The sequence below is a fragment of the Vitis riparia genome, chromosome 2, assembly GCF_004353265.1.
Source record: "Vitis riparia cultivar Riparia Gloire de Montpellier isolate 1030 chromosome 2, EGFV_Vit.rip_1.0, whole genome shotgun sequence".
NCBI lineage: Eukaryota > Viridiplantae > Streptophyta > Magnoliopsida > Vitales > Vitaceae > Vitis > Vitis riparia.
The window spans coordinates 1,301,531-1,327,462 of NC_048432.1; the positions used below are offsets into that span (position 1 = coordinate 1,301,531).

The window sequence follows — 25,932 nt, forward strand, 5'->3', positions numbered from 1 at the left end:
GGTAACGGATCGGGTTTTTTTAAATGTCTGTCTTGTTTGGTCCAACAAAATTTTGGAGAAGCCTAAATGAGTTATAGGCTAATTCGGAGGTTTGATTATTATTGTTCGAAATTCCAAGGATGAACTTTTTTAAATCATCGAAAGTGTACTTTTGAATATTTCAATAATGTACATCTTACATTGCACCATTTCATGATTTTTCGCTTTTAAATCACTTCTAAAAATTTTCCTAATTGTTTTTCAACTATTTTCATAAGTTTTTTTTTTTCAAAAATTATATATTCATAAGCCTTAAAAAGATATTCATAAGCTATGAATATACATACAATCACTTCTAAATTTTTTCCTAATTGTTTTTCAACTATTTTTATAAGTTTTTTTTTTCAAAAATTATATATGAATAAGCCTTAAAAATATTCATAAGTTATGAATATACATACAATATTCTTCTAATATCAAATAATCTCGAAACAAGATGATTTGCAGTTAGGGTTTGTAGGTTTAAATTCAATAAAAAAAATTTCATATAATATAAGCTTTAATTTTAAATTTTAAACAAAATTAAAATAATATATAAGCTTTAAAATAATTTTTTTAGTTGGACGTTGAAATATCATAATTACTAAAAGGCCATTGACATGAATATGAAAAGACAAATATATCCTCTTAACTATAAAGTGTTATCCAGTCTCCATTCTCCTCGCTTAATGGCTTCTTCTTCCTCCTCCTCCTTTCTCTCACACCCACTTCCCCTTTCCCAAGACCTTAGCCCAAACCCTAACCTTCCATTCCTACAACATCGTAGTCTCAGATTCTCCCTCAACTTCTCCTGCGTTTCCTGTTCACGGTACCGGCCTCCATGTTTGCCGGCTTTGCCCACCTCCGGTGTGTCTCCGCCACCATCGGAGCAGCCCTCCAGACTGCCTCCCGACTTGCTTCAGATTGCGTCCGTCTCTGCTATTCTCTTCCTCGGGTTCGGTGTCCGCGCCTGCTCTGCCACTTCAGGACGTTTTCCGGCGGTTGTAGCCGCCGAGTGTCGAACTGTTCAGGAGCAGAGGATTCAAGGTAGTGCGAAAAACAATTTTGTTTGAAAGTTTCTAAATTTAATGGGCATGTCCTGTAAAATGTTGCTTAGAAATGAAGGACATGTGTTTACCTTGTCTGCTTCGAGAAGCAAATCAGAAAAGATATTCAAAATTTGTTGTATACCAGCATTTTTACCCGGAAAAAAAAAAAAAAATGCTTCGTCTACAGAGTGGGTTTACCGATTTCGATTTGCTTTCGATGGTATGTGATCTCAAAATATCGATCATTTGTATCACGTGTCTGTTCGGAAGCAGCAATTCAGAGGAATTGCAGCTTTCTCGCTATTACAATCTAAAATTGAGTGGTGTCTTTTGCTTGGAATGAGATCTTCATTGTGCTTGTTTGAACGGATATAGTGCACAACTGTACTTGATTTTACACAAATGTTCTTGATCTTGCACAAAATTATGTTTCATGCTCCAGTATGTTAATAACATGAATCATTTTCTATGAAGTGATTTTTTTTTTTGACAGGTCATTTTCTATAAAGTTATAGATCTAGGTGGATGCCTTGTGTGTGCTTATAGACACTATGTTAAATGTGAAATAATTATAAGAATCTTTCATTGTAATTTCATTTCTGTTTTTGAATGGCAGTCTTGTAAGTACGACTTTAGGGCCTTCAGAAATCTATAAAAACTATCCCAAAAAATGAAAACTGAAGGAAACCCCCTTATACTTTCGTTTGTTTTCTTTCAATTTCGTCATCACTTGAATACATTCAAGAGAGTAATGCTGGGCAAACACTGAGTAACCTAATTGGGGATCACAAGTATGGGCTCAGAGTGGCTATCAATGCATCAATTCTAGCACTAATGATGGAGGCCAAATATTTAGGCATCTCAAGCCTGTTGGTTGAGCAAATGTAGCAACAGCTGGTTCTTGGGTGCCTTAGAGTAGAAAAGGACCATGAATGTATGACCATTGGCTGCAAGGTATAGCATACTTTATTTTTGTTGGGCATCATCTTCCCCTTTTAGAATTTTGGGCCATTATTGCATTGTACAGGATATCCTGTCAGATCCTGGTTGTATCAATTTTCATTGATTTCTAGATTAGATAGTTTTTTATGGATTTTATCAGAGTTATGTAGTGGTTTTGTTTGGGGGAAGAATTTCTCATCCTTCTTCATATCTACCTCATGGTAATAAACTGTTTTTTCTAATAAAAAAATTGAAGCCAATGAACTTAAAAGTATTTGGCAGGTTTGAGGCATATCTATCTTGGAACATATCACATATTCTTTGGCAACTCTACAAAAGTATCTATGCTTCATAGTGTAAAAATGTTGAAAAATATAAGATATCCTATCATATCCTAGTTGTATTCATTGTATCCCATTATAATGAAGTCAAATAAACTTAAGAGTATTTGGGAGGTCTAAGGCATACCTATGTTGGGACATTTCAAATATGTCTTGGCAACTCTACAAGAGTATCCGTGCTTCATTGTGTACAATGTAAAAGCATATATGCTTGCGAAATTTGAAAATCAAATGCATGTGATTTACTTACTCATTTACAATTAAAGCTCAATAAATGAAAGTTTGATAAATTAATAACTTTGTTTAAATAATAAAATCTTCCAGTCCCAACTCAACCTAGAGTACTAAATTAATAATGTCACTAAATGCATAAGATAATAATATTTTTAGAAATCCTTTGAAAGTTACAAAAAAATATAAATTAATAATTGATGAAGTACATGGCTATAGCAAACAAAAATTCATAATAATTTCTCTTGGTCCCAGGAGCATTATTTTATAAGGGTTTTAGTGTAATTGGGATTCATCTGATGGTAAGATCTGGCCCCTTTTGGGACGCTAAGTGGTGGGTCAAAGCAAGTTCTTGAACTTCCTGGACCTGATTTTAGCAAACTGGAGCCAAGCATGGTGTTATTCATGGACAGTGTGACCATATTATATGGTAAGCTAAATTGGCTTATTGTGTTTGAATTAGTTTTTTGTGGTTTGGGAGGAGACAATACCAGTTGGAACATGGTTGTAATTTTACTATATGTCTGGATGGTTTGTTTGAATTACAATTGCATTGATATGGTCTATCAAAAAAAAAAAAAAAACAATTGCACTGATATGTATTTTTATTCCCATGGAAAAAACTGAATTTAAGCTCCTGGTTGCTTCTAATTGTGCAATGTATTTTTCTGAACATAGACAGTGATGGTGTTGGAAAAAGTGAGGATACAGAAAACTTGGAAGATAAGGAGTTGAAAGAAGCTTTCAAAAGATGGAAGTCTAAACCATATGCTTTGACAGTCCCTCTGAGAATTGTCACTCTACGTGGCTCTTTACCTCCTTCATGGGTTAAGGTTTGCAGCATAATCCATATCTATATGTCTAGGTTGCTAAAGAATTATAAAAAAATTTTGGAATTTGATCTCTATTCATCCCTTTTTTCTTTGTTTTTGGTTTTTTTTTTTTTAAAGGAATTGTATGATTGGCCTTGTATTGGGCTCATTTAGGCTTGCCTGTGAACACTATTTCTTCAGTTGATAAAGTATTTTATTGCACAAATATCTTGCTGCAGAATCAAAGAAGGATTTTCCCATCATAAATTGTGTCATATATGATATTTTTTGTTACTATTGATATTATTATTTGGGTCAAATTTATGCCAATCCCTTGTAGATTTGTTATTTAATTTGCTTTCTTACATGTAGGATTTTATGCAATCACAAGGAAGGAGATTAAGGTTACTGTCAAATTTCCGTGGAAGTCTTCAGGACATATTCTCTGAACTATGTCAGCCCTTGAGCAAAGGCAAAATTGAGCCTAAATCTGCCCTAGCAGCTGATATTGTCACTGTTGGTGACTCCTGGCTTGACTTAGCCATTAATAAGGGTATAATTGAGCCCATACAAGGGGTGGAAGACCAAGATTGGTTTAGAGGGTTAAGCTATAAATGGAAGGTAAGAATACAGAAACATATTGCTCCTTACTAACTAGTTTCTCGTCTTTGTATAAATAAAGGAACCATCCCAACTTCTTTTATCAAACAACCGTCTCAATTTTTATCATCTTTTTTACATTTAGAGCTACCTCTCACAGCCTATGAATGCTCTCGTTCACTAATGCTTTCTTATCTTGGCACCATCATTTTAGCTATGCTCATGGTATAATTTAAGTATTATTGTTTATATCTACACTGCCCAATCAATTATAGTTTTCCTTTAATTTGATAAAGAAAGTAAGAAACCCTTCAAAAATTCTTAATATATGTATAGCTATTTTTTAGGGTGCAAATATTTATTAAAAGATGAGGTGACATGCGAAGTAGAATAAGAGATGCTTCATTAGACACATACATAAGAAAAAGGAAAATAAGAAACCCTTCAAAAGAAATCAAATTCCACAAAAGAAACTTCCTCTACAAGACTGAATAGTCACTGGAAGGAGAAAAATACAAACTTAACGGGAGTATAGGTTCCTCTATTGGTCTCTCTGGTTAGTCGATAAGTTCATAATTTATATGCATATGTTTCTTAAATAGTATGTAATGCACATCTGTGATATTAGTCTTTTCATGAGGTGTACCAAAGGGACTAGGAAAGTGTGAGTTGAATAGAGATATCAGAGGACATGATGTTGTAATGACTGTAGTTTGAGTTTTGTACTTTTGTTTAAAAGAATGCTCTAACCTTTAAATTTAAATATTAAAAGATCAGGTACCTTTCATTGGGGTCTTCTATGTATGTGCTTGCCCCATAATCTGTGTGCGCATTGCAGGTCATATGTCTTACTCATGTTCAATATGCTTAAGTAGCTTGACAAATAGTTACCTCATCATATATAGCTTAACAAAAATTCCTTCTCTCGGGCTTCTTGCTTAGGCAGCTAGACATATGATTTCTTTTGTAGGAGATTTTATACCTATGTGAATTATAGTTAGATTTGAACTTTTGAACTAATATACACTTACCTGCCTCTTTAATCCTTCTTTGTATAGAGGATTGTGTACTTCTTAGAAGGATTTTCCATCCTCCTTTGTACTTAATATTTCAATGCAATGAAAGTGTTATTTTTTATAATAATAATAATAATAATTCCCTTATCATAGTCATCATTTAGTCGAGTTGCCTTCCTAAAATCTTAGGGCTACTTCAAAATAATAATAATAATAATAATTCCTTCATCATAGTCACCATTCATCATTCCCTCATCATAGTCATCATTTGGCTGAGTTGCCTTCTTACAAACTTAGGGTTACTTCAAATTTGACACAGATTGGTTTAGAAGCTTCTATGTTATCTTTAAAAGGTATATTTCTACCAGTTTTCAAATATCCAACGGATAGGGAGAAAGATCAATGACAGTTGATATAACCCCCCAAGATATAAAAAAGGAATCACTTGAATATGAATTGTTAATATCTATATGATGCTTATTTTTTTAAAATTTCAATTATCTATAGGCTAGTCCAAGAGAGCCATTTGAAAGTTTGTAGAGATTGATTATGAAATACTAAGAGGAGGGTGAATAATTATTTAGCACTTTTTTACTCTAAATGTTTAATTTTAATTTCTCTTTAAAAGGAAGAAGGTAAATCAATCGCATAAGAAACAATGATTTTTGCGTGGAAAACTACCCACAAAGTCTATTAGAGACTTTGCAGATGTAAAAACCAGTGTTTAGAGGCCATAGAGCACAAATCCACAATTGAAAGAAAAGCACATAGATTTACTTGATAGATGCTCTTCCTAAATCTTACTCCCCAATATCTATACTAGTCTTCATGTTCACGACGCAACACCACACATGCATCCAGTGGACTATCTCAACTCCTGAGAGGATATGAATCTCTCTCATGAACCCAACAATGAGAATCACCATAAGAGAGTTTTGGGATGAGGGAAGGCTAATAGTTGATGTTTCCAAAATTTGCATCTAACTAAAAAACCTTTATGGCATGGTATTCAGAAGGGGAGACCCTTAGTGAACAAGATCTAGAATTCTCCAAAAAAACTTGTTTTAAAAATGGAGAAATTGAAACTTTAAATCAAGAGAATTCTGCCTCCAATGCACAAGCGCTCGATGCTCTTAAGAAGAGATTGATTGCTCCAGCCCCAAGTCTAAGTGCTTAAGAGCTTGACTAGTTTTTAATTTAATTAAATAAAAATATTTTAGCTCAATTAAAAACTTAAAGTCTACTTTATGTCATATTTTAACCAAATTAGCTTTCATCAAATCTCTTTATACTCAAGGATAAAAATATTGGTTTTCATAGATTTATCGGTAGTTGGATTTTACGAATATATTGGTACATATCAGGAAATATTAGTGGAAATTTTGACAAAAAATATTGGTGAGAGGAAATTAAATGATATTTTATAGAAATATTGAGAAAAACTTCAAGAAATGATAAAATAAGAATTCTTTAAAAAAATAATATATATAATATTTTATGACATTTTGTGATAATATATAGAATTTAAAAGCATAATATTATTAAAATTATAATATATTTTAGTTTGGTTATATTGAAGGATATAAAATTAAATGATAATATTGAGAAAAACTGCAAGTACCTTAGCAAGTTACTAATATTTTTCAGTTCTATTTTGCTATTTAACTTCTACTAAGATAGTCTCAGGTATATTTACGCAGGAACAGCAAAGGAGAATTAGATGCTGAAGGTAAAATATGGGCTGCTCCATATCGATGGGGAAGCATGGTGATAGCATACAAGAAAAGCAAATTTGAAAAGCATAAATTGGCTCCTATAGAGGTAAATTATTTTTAGAATTTTGATAGTTTTATCGTATCTTATTGTCTTGAAATCAATATCAAGATGGTTGTCTGTCCTATTTGTTGGATATGTATATAATCTATACAAAGTTATTTCATAGATTTTGTAATTGTTATATTGTAAAAGTGAGAAAGTGAAGGAAAATGAAAGAAAATAGAAGGTCTGCTAAGAAAGGAGGTAGATGTTGGTTTGCAGTAGAATCAAAGTCTTATGAAATCACGGCGGAGGTGGCTGGGGAGAGACTTAAGGGTATCATTGTGGAAAGAAGCAGAGGTTTTACCTCATGGATTAGATTTGGTAGCCTCAGTTTGTGTAGTTTACTGGAAGGAGTGGAGGCTTGCTGCAGGGGAGTGTTTATGCAAGGCATCGTTAAAAGATGGGAAGATGGAGGAAGAAGGTATAAGTTGGAGATTCGTGCAAATGAGGCTGGTAGGTATATTTTATGCTCTGTGGTTGACTCGGAATCAAAGAGATTTTGTTTAGTGTTTCCAGAAGGAAAAGGTGTTTTGGGAGGGTGGGCCTTGTTGGCCGAAAAACTTCGCTTTCTTGGAGTTATGTCTCGGGAGGGGTCCAAGGGAACTGCTGCATCTTATGGGACAGGGTGTTCAGATGGAGAATTTGTGAGGAAAGCCAATAAATCTTATGTTGAAGCGATAAAGACAAGAGGGAAAAAGTTAGGGGAGGCAGTGTGGCTACAACTAGGGGAGGAAGACGTGTCAAATGATAGGAAATTCCTGGGACGGTGTTTGGTGGGAAGATGGGGACAATCCTCAATGCTGGATCAAGATATGCAAGCTCTAGAAAGTTGGGGGAGATCTGTGTGGAGTACTAAAGGAGGGGTGAAGTTTTCGAGGTTGGGAGGCCCTCTGTTGTTAATCGAATTTGAGACTACAGAAGAGGCAGAAAAGGTGTTGTTAAGAGGACACTGGTGGTTTAAGGAATCACTCCTGAACTTGGAAAGGTGGGACCCAAAGGTGGGGTGTTCTAATAATGGCGAGAGGGATAAGAGTGCCTGGGTGAGAGTTGTGGGAATGCCGTTGCATTTTTGGAACCAGGAGATACTCAGAAAAATCGGTGATTGTTGCGGGGGGTTCCTCGTAGTGGATGAAGACACCACAAATTTTAAGGAATTAAAATGGGTCAGACTATTAGTGAGATCGGAAGGCTTAGAGTGGCCGAGCTCACTGCAAGTGGCAGTCGGGTCTGTCTGTTATTCAATACAGCTATGGTGGGAGGTGAAACCAGGGGTGACGGAGGTGGTTCCGGTGACCAGAAACGAGATGGGTAACGAGCACGAGGTTAGGGATGAAGGAGAAGGAGACTCACGCGCTGGTTTCCAAATGGCGGATGTACGGACGCATGGAGAACCTGCAAAAGTGGACGTGCCGTGTGGAAATGGTGAAGGGGGAAGCGGAAAGGCAGCTGCGTCCTTTGAAGCGATGTCGGAAAAAGCAGCAGATGGTGTCGGGTCCACGTCTAACCAGCAAATGGCGTGGGAGAAGAAAACTAGCTGCGGGCCTAGGAAATCCTTTCCGTTGGGCCGGCAAATGGTGGTGGACTTGGGGCGAAGGCCCACGGAGAAGGGCCAGTTGACTGAAGACCAAAATAAATTAAAGGAATTGGGCCGGCCCAAATCTTCACCCTATAAAGGCCCTGAGGTAGTGATGGACCGATTCATTAAGGCTAGGGCTCCCGACAAGGGACTGGGCGTCAGCGGAGAGCTTGAGGGGGAGATGATAGGCTCTCAGATGGGGTCGCGATCACCGGCCGTCAATGTCACAGAGTTCGCCAACGAAGCCTTGTTGGAGGAGGCGTCCAGGTACTCAGATCAATCTTTTCGGTCTTTGTCTTTATTAGGGAAGCGGGAAATATCTCTTTCTTCTACTCTTTCTGGTCGAGATGGGGAAAGTCCAGCCATGGCTGGGGTCTTCATTCAGAGCAGTAGTTCGGCTGAAATTGGGGGAGCAGTTATGGGTCCCTTAAGGATGATATGGGCAGATGGGAGGGAGGCCGAGGCATTGGAAATTACGGGTAGGGAAGCAGGGGTTTTCGGAGAGAAACCAGAGGGGGGTACGGATAGGATCCTCCTTGAGGATATGGAGGAGAGGGAAGAAGAGGAGGAACCTGGTTGGCAATCTAGTAGTTTGGCTAAGTTTAGCCGTTATATTGGAATGCCGACGGAGGGATTTGAAAAGGAGATTTTGTTATTACTGAAAAGAATGAAAGAAAGGAAGATTCAGAGAGGACATTTGGATGGCAGAAAAAGGAAAAAATTGAAGTCGTCAAAATTTGAAAGAGAATTGAGGAAATTGGAATGGACAGTGAACTATATTGGAGAAGGAGGAGGAGAGGAAGGGGTAAACTCCTGCACGTCTAAATGAAATTCCGTATGCTCACTTGGAATGTAAGAGGGGCCAACAATTGTGACAAGAGGAAGGTTATAAAAGCTTTGATAAGGAAGCATAAGGTGGATCTGGTTTGTCTCCAGGAAACTAAGATCCAAGACATGTCAGAGGGTATTATTCGCAGCCTAGGGGTGGGAAGATATCTTGATTGGGGGGCAGTGGACTCAAGAGGGGCAGCTGGTGGTATAGTTGTGTTTTGGGACAACAGAATATTGGACTTGGTTGATATTCAAAAAGGATTGTTTTCCATTTCCTGTATCTTTAAAAACAGTGAGGACGGCTTCATGTGGATGTTTACAGGGGTATATGGCCCGATATTGAGGAGAGAAAGGGAGAGTTTTTGGGAGGAGCTGGGGGCTATTAAGGGGCTCTGGAATGGGCCATGGTGTGTGGCAGGGGATTTTAATGCCATCCTAATTCCTGAAGAGCGCAACAGAGGGGGGAGCCTGAATTCGAATATGAGAAGGTTCTTAGAAATCATAGAAGACCTAGAGTTAAAGGATATGCCTTTAGTCGGGGGCCCTTTTACTTGGAACGGAGGGGTGAATAATCAGACCTTCTCAAGGCTGGATAGGTTCTTGATTAATGAGGGTTGGGACATCCACTTTGGTGACGTGAGGCAGTGTGTCCTTCCAAGACCAGTCTCCGATCACTTCCCGATACTGCTAGATGTAGGGGGTGTAAGAAGAGGCCCCTCCCCTTTTAGATTTGAAAACATGTGGTTGAAAGTGGAAGGTGTGAAAGAGCTTATGAAGTCTTGGTGGGAGGGGGTCAGAATCAATGGATCAGCAAGTTTCATTTTGGCTGAAAAAATAAAAGTTCTGAAGGCTAAGCTAAAGGAGTGGAATAGAGACTCATTTGGCAGGATTGAGCTTAGAAAAAATGCGGCGTTGGAGCAGGTGCAGTTGTGGGATGCAAAGGAGAAAATTAGACGACTGAATTTGGAAGAGCTGGAAGCTAGGAAAGAAGCGAGGGAAGATTATAAAAAATGGGCTTTAATTGAAGAAATCAGTTGGAGGCAAAAATCTAGGGAAGTGTGGCTGAAAGAGGGGGACAGAAATACGGGTTATTTTCACAAGATGGCTAATGCCCACAGGAGGAGGAATAATGTGGACAGAATCAAGATTAATGGAGTTTGGTGCACAGAGGAGAACGGAATTAGGGAAGGGATCCTCAATGCTTTTAAGTTACTGCTGTCCAGTTCGGGGGACTGGCGTCCTTCTATATCCGGGCTGCAGTTAGAGACTCTGGATCAGATGGATGCTAGTACGTTGGAGAGCCCGTTCAAGGAAGAGGAGGTGTTCAATGCATTGTTGAGTTGTAATGGGGATAAAGCTCTAGGGCCAGATGGACTCTCTATGGCTTTCTGGCAATTTGCTTGGGACTTTGTGAAGGCGGATGTGTTGTGTTTCTTCAAGGAATTCTTTGAAAATGGAAAATTTGTTAAAAGCCTAAATGCAACTTTTTTGGTCTTAATTCCAAAAAAAGTGGGAGCTGAAGATTTGGGAGACTTTAGGCCTATAAGTTTGGTGGGCAGCTTGTATAAGTGGTTGGCCAAGGTTTTAGCCAATAGGCTAAAAAAGGTGGTTGGAAAGGTGATTTCCAAGGCCCAAGGGGCGTTTGTGGAAGGAAGACAAATACTAGACGCAGTACTGATAGCCAATGAAGCCATTGATTCGACTCTGAAAAATAATGAGAGTGTCATCTTGTGCAAGTTGGACATAGAGAAGGCCTATGACAATGTGGATTGGACTTTTATTCTCACAGTTATGCAGAAAATGGGTTTTGGGGAGAAATGGATCAGGTGGATTAAATGGTGCATTTCGACTGCAAGTTTTTCTGTGTTGGTCAACGGAACCCCTACAGGTTTCTTCCAAAGTTCAAAGGGATTGAGGCAGGGTGATCCCCTCTCCCCCTATCTCTTTGTTATAGCAATGGAGGTTTTTAGCGCTTTTCTCAAAAGGGCTGTAGAGGGAGGTTATTTATCGGGATGTAGAGTCAAGGGAAGAAGTGAAGAAGGGGTCCTTATATCCCATTTGTTGTTCGCCGATGATACTTTGGTGTTTTGTAAGCCGTCTCAAGACCACTTGACTTATCTTAGTTGGTTGCTTATGTGGTTCGAGGCCGCTTCGGGATTGAGAATAAATTTGGAAAAAAGTGAACTCATTCCTGTAGGAAGGGTAGAGAATATGGATGACCTTGCTTGGGAGTTTGGGTGCAAAGTGGGTAGTTTGCCATCCACATATTTGGGGATGCCCTTGGGGGCTTCTTTCAAATCAACATCAGTTTGGGATGGAGTGGAAGATCGCTTTCATAAGAGGCTAGGAATGTGGAAGAGGCAATACTTATCCAAAGGAGGGAGGACGACCTTAATTCGAAGCACGTTATCGAACTTACCAATCTATCTTATGTCTTTGTTGTGCCTACCAAGTGTAGTCAGACGGAGACTAGAAAAGATTCAAAGGGACTTTCTTTGGGGTGGGGGTAATTTGGAGCGAAAGCCTCATCTAGTGAGATGGGAGGTGGTGTGCTTGAGTAAGAAGAAAGGGGGCTTAGGGGTAAAAAACCTATATATTCTCAACAAGGCCCTCCTTGCTAAATGGAATTGGCGGTTTGCTAATGAGAGAGAAGCTCTATGGAATCAAGTGATTAGAGGGAAATATGGAGAAGAGAGAGGGGGTTGGTCCACTCGGGAAGTGAGAGAGGCTCATGGCTTAGGGTTGTGGAAAGGGATAAGGATGGATTGGGAATTAGTGAGCAATAGGTTGGCTTCATTGTTGGTAATGGAAGGAGGGTGAGGTTTTGGAGGGATAAGTGGTGTGGGGATTCTCCTTTGTGTTCGTCCTTCCCGTCTCTATTTGCTCTGACTGTTGAGAAGGAAGAAAGTGTGGTAGATGTTTGGGATTCCTTGGCGGAGGGGGGAAGGGGGGGTTGGAATCCATGCTTTCTAAGAGCTTTCAATGATTGGGAGGTAGAGGAAGCGTCAAGTTTCATGGAGCGGTTACATCGTCATAGAATTATTGAGGAGGTGGAGGACAGGGTATCTTGGAATGAAACTAAGAGTGGTAAATTCTCGGTTAACTCTCTATACTTGGCCCTTGAAGCGGGGGGTTCGGCTCGGTTTCCTTCAAGCCTTATTTGGAATGAGAATGTGCAGCCCAAAATGAGTTTTTTTGCATGGGAGGCTACGTGGGGCAAAGCACTAACTTTGGACAAGGTGCAGAAAAGAGGATGGGCTTTGGCAAATAGATGTTTTTTGTGTCTTGAGAATGAGGAGACCATAGACCATCTCCTTCTTCATTGTTCAAGAACAAAGGTTTTATGAGATCTTCTCTTCACTGTTTTTGGGGTTTCTTGGGTGTTGCCTTCTTCTGTTAAAGAAACACTTCTAAGCTGGCATGGTTCTTTTGTGGGCAAAAAGCGTAAGAAGGTGTGGAGAGCGGCTCCTCTGCACATTTTTTGGACGGTTTGGAAGGCGAGGAATTGTTTGGCTTTCAAGGATGATATATTGTCAATTCAAAGATTGAAATACTCTTTTATTCTTTCTCTTTGGGCTGAAACAAAATTGTTCATAGTTGATTGCCCTCTAACTATAGCTAATTTCATAGATTGGATGGGCTCTAATTAGGGTTGTATTTTGGGGCCTTGTGTTTCTCTTAGCATTTTCTTGAAGGAGGGTGTATAGGTTTGTAATTCTTGAGCCGCCTTCTTGGTGTCTCTTTCTTTCTTTAATAGAATCTCTTTTATTGATCAAAAAAAAAAAAAAAATTGTTATATTGTAAAAGTATTCTACTTTTTTTTACTTTGTTTTAATCTGGATGAGTGTTCTGGTATTTCACCTGAACCTAATTGAAATATCTATTTTTGAAATCAAAACAATTTTCTCTTTTGCAATTGCAATTGCAATAAACACAGTTTTCTCTTCTGCAATTATTTCTTCCTTCATTGTTTCGTTTGTCCTCATAATTTAGTAGAGTCTAGATTTAGCCTTGCCTTTCCTTCCAGTGCTTTTGTGACTTCTACTTTCAAGTAACAGCTAACAAGAACAAAGGATGCTATTATAAAAATTTATATGTAGTACAAAATGAGACTGATTTCAGTTGTGGCCTAAATTGAATATTTAATGTATAAAGTATATATTCAATTCTTGTTGAGTAATTGCAGAAAATTTTAAAAAGAAAATGCTTTATCTTTTTAATTCAAATGAAAAATAAAAAATCCACCTCAATGTATGGACCAATCCCCTTCTATAAAAGAAAATCTAATTCTAGAATAAAAAAGTAACCAAAATTTAATATCAAAACATAAGATGTTCTGTTAATGTAACAGATTATGAAATGATCTGTATTCTCACTTCAATCCATAATTGAGAAATTATGACCTTTGAGGCATGGCTCAAAGGGGCAAAGGGTTGAAGTGGAGATGTGGGAGGTTCTAAGTTCCAGGTTCCATTGGCAACAAAAGAAAAGAATGTTACCTATTAAAAAAAGAATTGATTTCACTTCATAATGATCTATGGCTAGAGGAAACTTTGTTTAATAATTTGATTTTTTTCTTTGATAGGAGACCCATATTATTTATCATGAAAGGATGTGATATAAAGAGGGATGAGATCAGAAATCCTTTGGGCAGTCAAAACAGTAACAAAAAGTTGTTGCTATCCAAATACAACCAACCCCCTAGAGGGCCATTAACACATTAAAGACCTTGATAACTTGTTTGCTCCATAGGTATTTTAACTGGAAAATGGATGTGTATTGCCGAATATAAAATTTATCCTATTTGGGATACACATTGCTTGGAAAATTTTAATTCAATTCCCTTAGGTATGAGTTCATCCCAAACAAGGTTGGATCTCCTACCCACTCCGCCCATGATATTTTATTCTTGATTTTAGAAAATGGAAAAAATCAAAGAGACAACCCCATTTTTATTCCCCTATAAATAAATCTTTTTGTTATTAATAAATATGTTTTGAAGGGGTGTTCATAATTTTTCTATCAATTCTATTTCTCTCATAATATTGACAAAACCTACAACTAAAATATTAAGATAGAGGGGAATCTCAAATTCCTAATGATAACTAAACATTTGAACAAGAATCTCTTATCTGTTCCTCTTTTGGAATCTATTTCTGGAAAATACAATTTACAGTCTTGAGCTTCAATCTCAGATAAACTATGCCAAGGCCCAATTTTTGGAATAGCCATGGACTTCAAATAAAGTTGGTGATGACAAAGGAGTGTTGGGTTGCCACTTTTAGAAAGGCTAGAAAAGTAGGGCTTAGCTTAGAAAAAACTGAAGGCCATGGATCCTATTCTTTCATTTGGAAAGGATGAAGATAGATAAATGTGGTTTAAGGAAAGGATTAGAATATACAGGCCATTAACTTCTTGATTAGTTTGGCGAAGCTGAAAGTTTGAGTTTCAGAATGGAGAATTGTGGGTATTGGGAAATCTCTGTTCTGAGGAAGGAAATTGACAAGGATCAAAAGAAGGCAAAGGGGTAGATCCTCCCAATGTCAATTCTCCAAGAAACCAATTTTCAATCCAACATCAATAATGAGTTGAACATAGGAAGTACAATTTTGGTGACATTAAGAGATGTCTTTCTTAGGACGATTCTTAGGACAACATGTGATCGCTTACCCACAAAGTTAGCTAAGTGATTGTTGTTTCAGTCCATAAATGCTTCCAATAATGCCTGGCTCAAGGGGCAATTGGTTGGACTGGGATTTGGGAAATTCCAGGTTTGAATTTCTTCAAGTTAAAGGAATAAGAGTAGCAACTATATTAAGTATCAAAAAATAAATAAATAAATCTTTTCAATAATGCCACAGCAAATTGTGTCTCCTATAGAACCCCCACAACCACTGCATTTGTTTGTCCGATTACTTGGGAAGGCATGAATTCGTATAATTGCTTGTCATTGCCATGGCTTCAACTCATCTCATTATAAAAACTTCTAGCTATTGCTATGGATTTTCCGGAAACTTTATTTTCTATAAACAATTATTCTGGGACTAAGTAGTTGATGGTTGCAGGACTGGGCAGATTTATGGCGACCTGAACTTTCAGGGAGGATTTCAATGATTGATTCTCCACGAGAGGTTGTTGGTGCTGTTTTAAAGTACATGGGAGCATCCTACAACACAGACAACATTGAATTGCAAGTTAATGGTGGGAGGAATGCTGTACAGCAGAATCTTATGTTGCTTGCAAAACAGGTATTGAGATTATGTCAGTTGTTTTATCTGACACTCATGCAATAATAAGTATATTGCATTGGCTAGATATTTCTTACATCCAGGATGAGAGCTGTGAGTTCATCAAAGAAATGGAGAAAAGAAAGGAAAAAGGAAAAAAAATATAGAATAGAAGAAATAAATATCATGTGATTAACCAAAAATAACTGGATGGTATTGCTCTGGGACTTGATATGTTTTGTATTAACTTGAGTCTCTGAGTCAATTCTACCGGATTTTGTAAACTACGGTAATCAGTCTGATACAACTTGTGAGTTATGGCTCATGTAAGGGTGACTTACCATTTTTGTGCTGTCAAAAAGGAAAAACAAAAAGAAATTGAATTCCATAAAAGCTATTTTGCATTTGGAGTGGTACAATGGTTGTTATTTTTTATATCAATAATGGGACTTACGTATTCAAATGGCTTTATATAGGTACGATGCTTTGACAGCACACACTACATAAAAGCACTTAGTGTGGGAGATGTATGGGTGGCTGTTGGGTGGAGTAGTGATGTCCTTCCTGCAGCCAAACGCATGTCTAATGTTGCAGTAATTGTTCCCAAGTCTGGAGCTAGCTTATGGGCAGATCTTTGGGTATGTCCTGATTTCATCTCATAATACTATGCACTTACTTTCTTTCTTCATAGTGTGTTGATCTGCGCCTTTAAAAAAGAAAAACAACCACCCTAATATATCAATAATGCTCTAAAAAGAAAAAGAAAAAAAAAATTGAGGAAAGAACCAGGTTAATGATAAATATAATGAGAATTGGAATCTGTTTTGACATTTCAGCTGATTTGGATACCCTATGCTGGTCTATGTTCCATGGTGTGCTAGTGTATTTACTAGGATATTCTGTTGTATCCTTTCTGCAGGCAATCCCATCTACTTCAAAACTTGAAAGAAGAAGCCAAATTGGGGGCCGAGTCAGAGGGCCATCTCCAGTAATCCATCAATGGATAGAGTTCTGCTTGCAAGCTGCAAGAGCTTTTCCTTTCACAGAGGAAATAATCCCCGGTGCATCCCCCTCTGCTATTGAATGTGCCTCAGTTGAAGCCCCTAGAGAGCTCACCAAGGGGAAACCAAAACTGGAAACCAACCTCATTGCTGGAAGGCCCCCACCTGAAATTTTGGCTCGCTGCGAGTTCTTGGAGCCATTGTCTGATGCCACATTGTCAGATTATCGGTGGCTGATAGCCAGTATTCAGAAACCAAGTCATGGTCTGATCCATGGACTACATCGCTACATCTTGTCATTGAAAGAATTCTTTCAGCAAAGCTACTTGCAGAGGTAACCTAAAACTCCTTATACAAATAGATTCTTGCTGCATTCTTGTGACATTGCAAATGAAATAATACTACTTGGAACTCATGGCGGTAGGCTGATTATTGAGCTCTTATTTGTATGATTAAGCTTATCGCTGAAATAATGCAAATCCAGAAAAGCAACAACTCATGCATTCATAGTCGTTTTCGCTTTTGCGGGCCGCCTTGTTGGATTGAAACTTGCCATTGATTTTTTTGTTGAATGCTTCTTTAAATGGTTGAAACTTTGAATTTTGATACCTTGTAAGAGTTTGTTTGACGATGCTTTTAGAGAATACCCTCAGTATAAAAAGGTTTTTTTTGGAATTTTTTTTAATAAAATGTATAAAACTCTTTTAAAAAGTTTTAAAAAAATCACTTAGTGTTTTTTGAAGTAGTATTTGAGAAGCAATTCTTTCTTCAACTAAAGTAGTTTAAATAAAAAAAACACTTTTAAACGTGCTTTAAGAGTATATATATTTGAATGGTTAAAACATTTTTTCTAGACATTTTTGGAAGAATCATTTATCAAATGTTTTTTTAAAAAAATACAATTTTTTTACCTTTCTTGAAATGCTTTTTAAAATGCCAAATGCTTATTTTTCTTCAAAGACACATTTTATACTAAAAAGTGTTTTCTAAATTACCAAATAGACTTTAAGAGTATGTTTGTCATTGATTTTAAAAGGTTTTTAATTTTTCTAAAATAAAAAATTTCAAATAATAGAAAGAATAAAAACATTTTTTAGAATCACCACCTACATATTTTTGTTATCAATGCTTCCACTGAAAACAGTTCAGAGAGGAAACAGTGTTAGTATTATACCTTTTTTAATATTTTGTATATAAACAAAAGTGATTTTTGGAATAATTATATAAATCGTTGTTTTAGAATCATTTCAAATCATTCTTTGAATTTTTAAAAATTTATCAAACACCTAAGAAAGCGTTTCTAAACATTATGAACCTAATTATTTTTTGCTCCATCTTAAGAATCGTTTTCCATTACATCAATTTTTTTCCCCATCGAATCCATGATAATGGTAACAAGGGACAAATTCCTAGAAAATATGAACCTAATTATTTTTAAAAAATATTTCTAACGTACAAAAAGGTTTTTGAAAGAAAAAATTAGGTATTTTTAAAAATTAAAAATCATTTATAGCTCTCGACAAGACTAAAAACGTTTCTAAAGAAAATACTTCAAATAAAAAGCCTCCCAAACACACCCTTATTATACAATCAAATCCACCCATTTACACGTATCACCGAGTACAACGTTGCAATACTCTCACCCTTTACTGTCATCACATTTTGTTTCAACCTCAAAGACAAAGTCTTGGGGTCTGTTTGGAAAGTGATCTTGAAAACAGTTGCATGTTCTTTTGTACAAAGAAAAAACAATTTGAGCTTTTAAACAAATTTTATTCTTGAAAACAGTTGAAAACTGCTTCTAATAATTGTTCTTTGAGAACAGTTCTCAAAAAATGTTACCAAAGAGGCCCTATAATTCCCGTTAACCCCCACCATCAAAAGTCATCTTCAACTAGACTTAACAGAGAAAAAACCCTACCTGCTATGACAACAAATCAATTCAGTCATCCTGCGAAAATAGACACCATCACCTGATTCCCAATCCTCAAAACATTACGCGAAGATTCCAGAACTTAAATTTTCTTAAAGAGACTGAAAATAAAAGCATGAAAAAATGTGGTACCAAACATGTTTTCTGGGCATATTTTCAGTTCTCAGGAATAGAAAATAGTACATTGCTCTGCTCTGCCCTCAACATACCCACATGCTATGAAGATGATATAAATCAAGCCTATCCACATGAAAGATTTACACAGTTGATAGAACAGAAAAGACATGGATGTAGATGGATCAAATGGAACAATATCTTGCAAAATCCCTGTGGAAAACTAGACAGAATTGAAGGCAAATGTAATAGTTACAACCCCAAGTCAAATAATCATATAGGAGTTTTGAGCCTCGTAGAGTGATTCAAGGAATTGACTATAGCAAAGGAAACATATTTTACAAAAATGGCATAAACAAGGATTGGTCTAAAATGGAGGTTTCAATTTGTACATGTTTTTATACATTTAATTTGAGAGAACAATTGCTAGAGAAGATTACCAAAGAGGGGAAAATAAATATAAGGAGAAACGGATAAAGCATACCACAAGTGGAAAATTCATTCAGGTTGAGAAAGGAAAGTCTGCATGCAATCCATGCAAAATGAGGATAACAAAAGTAGGCTGTTTTACCTTGAATCCCATTGGTGGCTGATCAGGTGCTTGGATTTTGGTGATAAATGAATGGATGGATGGAACAAGGCATATAAATGAATGGATGGATGGAATAAGGCATCTTCTAGTTGTCATACATCTGCAAAAGAAATGAATAAATGAAGTGGAGGATGAAACCTTGCAGATTTTGAGTCCCTCATGGCATGCATAACCTTCCTAGTTTGTTGGGAGAAGCTGTAATAACATGGAATATGAACAAAAGCATGTCTTCTTTGTCTCCCAGAGGGCTCTCAGTCTGAGTTGGAATCATAAAAGTCACTAGGGCATGGAGTCATGACTTCAGATTCAAGTATCTGGACCACCCTGTGCATGGTTGGGCGATCCTCAGGTCCTGGAGATACACACTGGATGGCGACCGAGAGCAGGGCATCAAGACTTTCTGACTGGACCCCTTCACATTGTGGATCAACAATCTCCCGTTGCCTATTTTCTGTAACCAGAAAATTCAACTGCAAGGCAAAACAAAAGAGATGGATCAACCAATTGGATAGACAAGAACATCTAGTATTAACCAAAATGTCCCACTTTTATATGAATACATGTGCACATGTCTAGATATGAAGCATGAGCATGATTGTCTGGAGGAAGAAGGTAACAGACTGTAAGCAGTTGGAGAAATATCTGTTGTATAGGGACATTTTTCCCATTTTGCCTCATTGATAATTGTATGTAATGCGGGAGATAGACAATAAGTGTAATCTTCTTCAGCTCCTCTTAATATTAGAACCTTTCCCCTAGACCACAACTTGGCATCAGAAGCCAGGAAGTTTACTTCAGGATGCAATGCTCAAGGCCTACAAGATGCTACTCCAGTGGAACTTCCCATATGCATGGTGGCATCAACAGCTGTACAAGCAGAGAAGCTAATTTATAGACACCCTGGTTCATCTCTGCATGGAAGGAGTCATACACAGCTCCCCTCTCTGCAGGGGATCTCAGAGGAATCCAGCATCAAATCTCAATCTCAAGCAACACATTTATCAAAATTTGTCAGACAGGGAGGGACAACTAGGAGGGTGGTTGTTACCCGCTTGAGAAGCCAATTTCAAGTGCTTCAAGGGCTCACCTTCAAACCATTTTTTAGTGATAGCAGTTGGATAGAGAGTTGCCATGAGGAGTGTGGCCTTACATGCTAGAGACACTCAGTTCAACTTCATCAAAGGCTTACCATTAAACTCCTACTAGTGAGTGTAATCAATTAACGAACACTAGGTACTTTCAATTGCTAGTTCAGTCATTTTCTAAGTTGAATTGATTTACTTTTATTCATAACTCCTGATGAAACCCGTGAACTGAACATACATTACATAAATTCCTATCCATCCAGTGGCAACAGAAGCATATCTCCTTTAGTCTTGCACAGTTTGATACCAGAGCCCCATTCTTATTCAAAATCTCTTAAACAGAGACACTAAGAGAGAAAAGACTGCCATCTTCTTGACATCATTTGATTGTAATTATTTACCACAAATTTTCTGTGCATATTCATTTTCTTCATTTCCCTTTCTCCACCATTGAAGCATAGAGCCTCATATCTTGAACTGCAATATCTAGTTTCTCATTATGCTAAATTCTCTCTAGTTGTGAAAAACTTAACCCCGTAGAGCTTGAGGGTGGTCAAGAAGGCTCCCTTCCCTGAAGATACACAATTAAGATAAAAACTGTTGGTGCATTAGGTTGCTTAGTTTAAGTTAGCTATTTTATACCATTCATCTTGGCTTAAGACTTTTCTAGTTTACTGTGTCTCTCTCTTCTTTGAAGACTCAAGGTTGCTGCATGATTGACCTGGGATGACACAAGTATAGAAAGGTTCGGAAAATGCTAATTTGGTTAAATTATGGCATAAAGTGGATTTTAGCCGATGCTGATTGTTGCGGGGCAATCAACACCCAAGGTTTGGGTCCCCAAGGAGAGTTCTAAGGACTTGGCCATAAAGAGTTCCTCGATTAAATAAATAAATAAATAAAAAATAGTGGATTTTAGGTTTTTGGATTGAGCAAAAAATGTTTTTAATTATTGAATTAAGAAGTTAGTTGAGTGCTCAAGTGCACAAACTTGGCGCTCAAGGCAAAATTCTCTAGAATTTCAGAGTTAATTCTTTCCATTTTTTAATAGATTCTCTTTGGAAAATTCTGGAATTCATCCACTGGGAACCACCCCTATAAATGTCATGCCATAAATGTCTTTTAGTCATGATGCAAGTTTTAGAGAAGCCAATTATTAGTTTTTCCCGCATCCCAAAACTCTCAAACTGTTCATTATTCTCGTTCTTGGTTTCATGAGAGAGATCTGCATCCTCTCAAGTGTTAAGGTAGTTCACTGGGTGCACATATGATATTGCATCATGGATATAAAGATAGTATGTATATTGTGGAGTAAGACTTATGGATAGCATCCACCAAGTAAATCTATGTACTTTTCTTTCAATAGTGAATTAGCTTTATGGTCTCTAAACCCCATGGTTTTTACATCCATAAAGTCTCCACCAAGTAAATCTATGTACTTTTCTTTCAATAGTGAATTAGCTTTATGGTCTCTAAACCCCATGGTTTTTACATCCATAAAGTCCAGTAGACTTTATGGATGGTTTTCCACGTAAAAATTGTTGTATATCGTGCGATTAATTTCTCTAAACCCCATCGTTTTACATCCATGAAGTCTTTGATACTTTATGGGTGATTTTCCACGTAAAAATTGTTGTGTCCTATGCAATTGATTTCTCTACTTCTTCTATGATCCTTAAAGAGAAATTATAAAACAAAAATTTGGGCTAAAAGGGAATTAATAACTATTTATCCCCCTCTAGATATTCCATAACTAAGATCTACAAACTTTTAAAAACCAACACTCCTCAATATGACAGCAGAAAGATCCAGTTATCTTCATTATTCCAGGTCAATATGTATAATTATTCATCTACCATGAGCTTTCTAGTTAATTACAACATTAAATTAGAGGAAGCACATCACATAAGCCATCAAAATTCAGCTACACAGAAAACAAGAATCCTTAATCAGCCTAGAGAGTTGTATTATTTGTATACCCCTTGAATTTGTATACCCCTTGATGTGGCTCAATTTCCTGACCTCATTCCTTCACCACATTTTTGACATGTTAGTGCAACCACCATAACCAATGATTATATTATGCTTCTTGCATCAGGCACATATATGGAAACATTGTTTCATAATCGATCATCATCAACATCTTGTCAATCTTTTACTAACTAAACTTTCAAAGGACAATGGTTCCTGGAAATTGTAACCCTGAGGACAATCCTTTGACTAAAAGGAGTTTTGAACAGCATACCCCATAATGACATCTTTCTGTCTCTTGAGATCTTCATTTCTTCCTTATTTATAGACTACTTGGCTTTTAAGATACTTCGGAGAAACAGTCAGCTTCTACTCACTTAACCGCTTATATAATCCATGAAGTAGGTTTGATTTTGGTAAGTGAACTCAAACCAACAACCATTTGTAATTTTTGGATTCTAGGACTGCATGGCATTGTGATGGTGCTCTATTCTATTAACTCACAGGGCATATCTGAAAGAGACACTGTGGTGTATTTTTCTTTTCTATTCTATTCTATGTCAACATGTTGAAGATTCTATTATTGGGGATAACAATAGATTTGCTCTTGTTATGGATTAGAGTCTCAATGGGGACCAAAGAAAATTTAATCTATCAAAAAAATTAAAAAATTAAAAATAAAATAGCAGGAAGAAAGATGAGCCAGATTAATGGACAGTTTGTCTCCCACCGTAATTGGAACAGACATGAATTCCAAGTATGCAGACTATGGCAACATGGATTCCTATTCTCAACAATATCCCACAATGAAGACAATTGGCTGAATCCTTTGAAACCAATTCATAAAAGTTCATTGGTATCTGTGTGGACGGACAGAGTCCAATGTTTTGGAAGCATTACCTTAACTAAAATTTTTTCTGGAAGTTCATTTCCCAATTCACATAGCATTTAGAATATAATATCCTCTCTTATTCTCTTTGTCACCTGACTCTAAATCCATGCATTTTGTGCAGGCTAGTTCCTCATGAAAAGCATTCAAAAATACAGAACCCTTAGATAGATGGCATGGAAAGATATTGCAGGACAGAAGAAAATGAACAGCAGGGAAAAAAGAAAAAAAGAAACTAAATATGCAATTGTCATATGAACAAAAACTGATTTGACATCATGAAGAACAAAGGATAGTTTTTCATTCCTTGCTGAATTAGGTACAATAGCAAATGCACCATGCTATTAGCTAGTTTTGTACTTTTCTAGTGTGATAGTTTAATCTCAAATACCTTCAGAGAAAAGAGAATTATGATAATTGGTTACCGGAAATGATCCTGATGAAAGAAGATATAAGGTAAATAAGCTTAAAACAATCTTAACAAGCATAGCAAGGAGACATACCCAGCCAACAATGTTGAGGCCCTTTTCAATGAACGAAGCATCAGTGGGTCGCTTCCCAGCCAATACTTCAAGCATCAGAACCCCAAAACTATAAATGTCGGTTTTCTCTGTTGCTCTACCGCTTTGCATATACTCTGCAGATGGAGTGACAGAGGAACTCAGGATCAAAGATTCAAATCAACACAATTTCTATGCTACAGTTTTATCAAAAGAAAAACAATAGGGTCCAATTCTGCAAGTATATCCAGATTCCTGTCCTCTGCTTTAATATGATACTTTGATTATAAGCTAAATATCAACACTGTCCAAGTATTCTAAGCAGCTGATTCAGACACCATACTTGGAAGATACTTTTTATACAAGGCATTATAAATCAAAAGTATTAGCTGCTGGAATTTTGTCTTGTACTAATAAAGGCAAATTCAACTTAATAATGCTTTACACTTTCCCAAGAGGGATGCCTCAACCAATGCCTTACCATGACAAACTCTGAAATTTTCACTTCAGTTTACTTTTCTTGCCTGTTGGTTTATTTAATTTTTGTACGTGAATTTTTTCTATTTTCCTCATCCCTATTGGGACTTGTTCCTGAAACCTCCCATATCCCCCACCCAAACCCCTTGCTGCTTGAGCTGGGCCGCAAGGACTAGTCCTTTTATTTTCTTCCTCAAAACATTCATCGTATCGTCTTGATCCTCTAAAAGAATGCAACAAAAGGGATCGATACACTCATCTTATTGCATGAAATTCCGCCTAGGAGAACCTAGGCAGGGCCATAATATACCATTTTGCATGTTTAAGAAATTTTCAGGAGAAGATGAAAGCCTGACAAAAGTCTTCAACAAGTGAAAGAGAATCATTTTCTACCATTCCATCAAGTCTATCAAAAGCCAAGTGCCAATTGGAACATTCTTAAATATAATATGTGAGATGAACAGTTTACTACATTACTCACCTGGAGCCAAATAACCAAAAGTTCCTGCTACAATGGTTGTAATATGAGATTCCTCATCCTCCAACAATTTAGCAAGTCCAAAGTCAGATACTCGAGCCTCCAAATTGCCATCAAGCAAGATGTTGCTCGACTTTATGTCACGGTGTATAATCCGAGGGGAACAATCATGATGCAGGTAGGCTAGTCCTTTTGCAGCTCCCATGATAATATTCAAGCGTGCATCCCAGTCTAGTTGCTCTGATCTCTCTGTGTCACACATAAGAAGAAGTCATTATTATACAAAGAATATAGGATCTATTCTAAAACAAAAAACTTATAGATTACGTCATTCCAAAATTATAAAGGGAAAACATATTGCACAAGAAGTTAATGCTCCAAAAAACAAAAACTATATGGTGCTTCTCACCAGAAGAAAGTCGAATTGGACTGCATCAGTAAACTGTAAGATGTCTTTTTGCCATCCCAGATTCTTTATAAAATGAATTTTTTGTGATCATTAATAAATGATTGAAACAATCATCTATCTTTAGAACTGACTTCTTGAACTCCATTAACAAAAATATAAAGAACTATGTGTTCAAATTCAATGTAGGAAATCATGTGATGAACATGTCTTAAAAATCTTCAAGAACACCTTGTTGTCTGATCAAGATGGGTGCAAACTGTGATCCGGATGCATTATCTTTCAATTGTCTTACTTCTGCTTTGATTTGAAAGGATCAACCCCATTGGTGTCATAATTGAGCTGCAGGAAAATCCTAAGAATTTTATAACTATTTCTTTCATTCATCATATATTCTGCCTCTCTTAGCCATCAGCCTCGTGTGGAACATGCAGACAGATTACAGTTGAAGGCCTGTGAAAATCTACTGAAAATGTCAACTCTGTTTAATCAGAGGAAGAGCTCAATGGGCATATCTTATGATAAAAAAAAAAGGCCCATCAGTGTTGCTGACAACTTCATACAACCTGACTATACAACCATACTGTAAGCGGGCCATGCATCAGCAACATATAACAGGTTAAAGTTGTATCTCTTAAAGATTGGTTCATGTTCTTACAAAAGAACCAATTTATAGCTTGGTGTCAGGGGTCATCCATGAGTTGCGCATGGTGAATTGTTGCTCCAATTCAAGAAGCATAGAAAACAGGATTTTTGTCCACCCATATAAAACCAAGAGCAGTTTTGGCTTCTCAATCTACTGTAATCTTTTAGTCCTTATTATATTGCCAAATTTTACCAGCTAACAGTAACTCATTTCCACTAGGAGCTTATGTGAAACAGGGTATAAATAAACCACAAAAACTTGTAACAATCTTTTTTCTTTCTTTTGGTATCCTCATAACATAATGACATCACTACATATTGTGAGTAATCTAGGCACAAGATTCAGATCAATGACATGTTATGTTTCAAGGATGATATTG

At 36.9% G+C, this 25,932-nt stretch overlaps 2 protein-coding genes across 3 annotated transcripts in view; one reads left to right on the plus strand and one right to left on the minus strand.

Moving 5' to 3' along the window:
• The first annotated feature begins 705 nt into the window (after nucleotides 1-705).
• Nucleotides 706-16,977, plus strand: LOC117934396 (spermidine/putrescine-binding periplasmic protein 2). 2 transcript variants are annotated; one of them, XM_034856056.1, is made up of 7 exons: nucleotides 706-1,065; nucleotides 3,260-3,414; nucleotides 3,766-4,014; nucleotides 6,696-6,830; nucleotides 15,300-15,482; nucleotides 15,938-16,099; nucleotides 16,381-16,977. In XM_034856056.1, the coding sequence occupies exons 1-7, from the start codon at nucleotides 708-710 to the stop codon at nucleotides 16,798-16,800; spliced, it is 1,662 nt and encodes a 553-aa protein (XP_034711947.1). In that variant the 5' UTR covers nucleotides 706-707; the 3' UTR covers nucleotides 16,801-16,977. The 2 variants fall into 2 exon arrangements, with proteins under 2 accessions (XP_034711947.1, XP_034711955.1); XM_034856064.1 differs by lacking the exon at nucleotides 706-1,065 and adding an exon at nucleotides 2,819-3,011.
• A 1,687-nt stretch (nucleotides 16,978-18,664) lies between these two features.
• LOC117928401 (LRR receptor-like serine/threonine-protein kinase FEI 1) overlaps nucleotides 18,665-25,932 on the minus strand; it is a 53,969-nt gene continuing 46,701 nt past the window's right edge. The window contains exons 12-14 of the mRNA XM_034848293.1: nucleotides 24,505-24,750; nucleotides 23,550-23,683; nucleotides 18,665-19,571 (exon numbers count right to left, since the gene is read on the minus strand). Of these exons, the coding sequence (XP_034704184.1) occupies nucleotides 19,353-19,571; nucleotides 23,550-23,683; nucleotides 24,505-24,750 (599 nt within the window). The 3' untranslated portion in view covers nucleotides 18,665-19,352. The remainder of the gene's footprint in view (nucleotides 19,572-23,549; nucleotides 23,684-24,504; nucleotides 24,751-25,932) is intronic.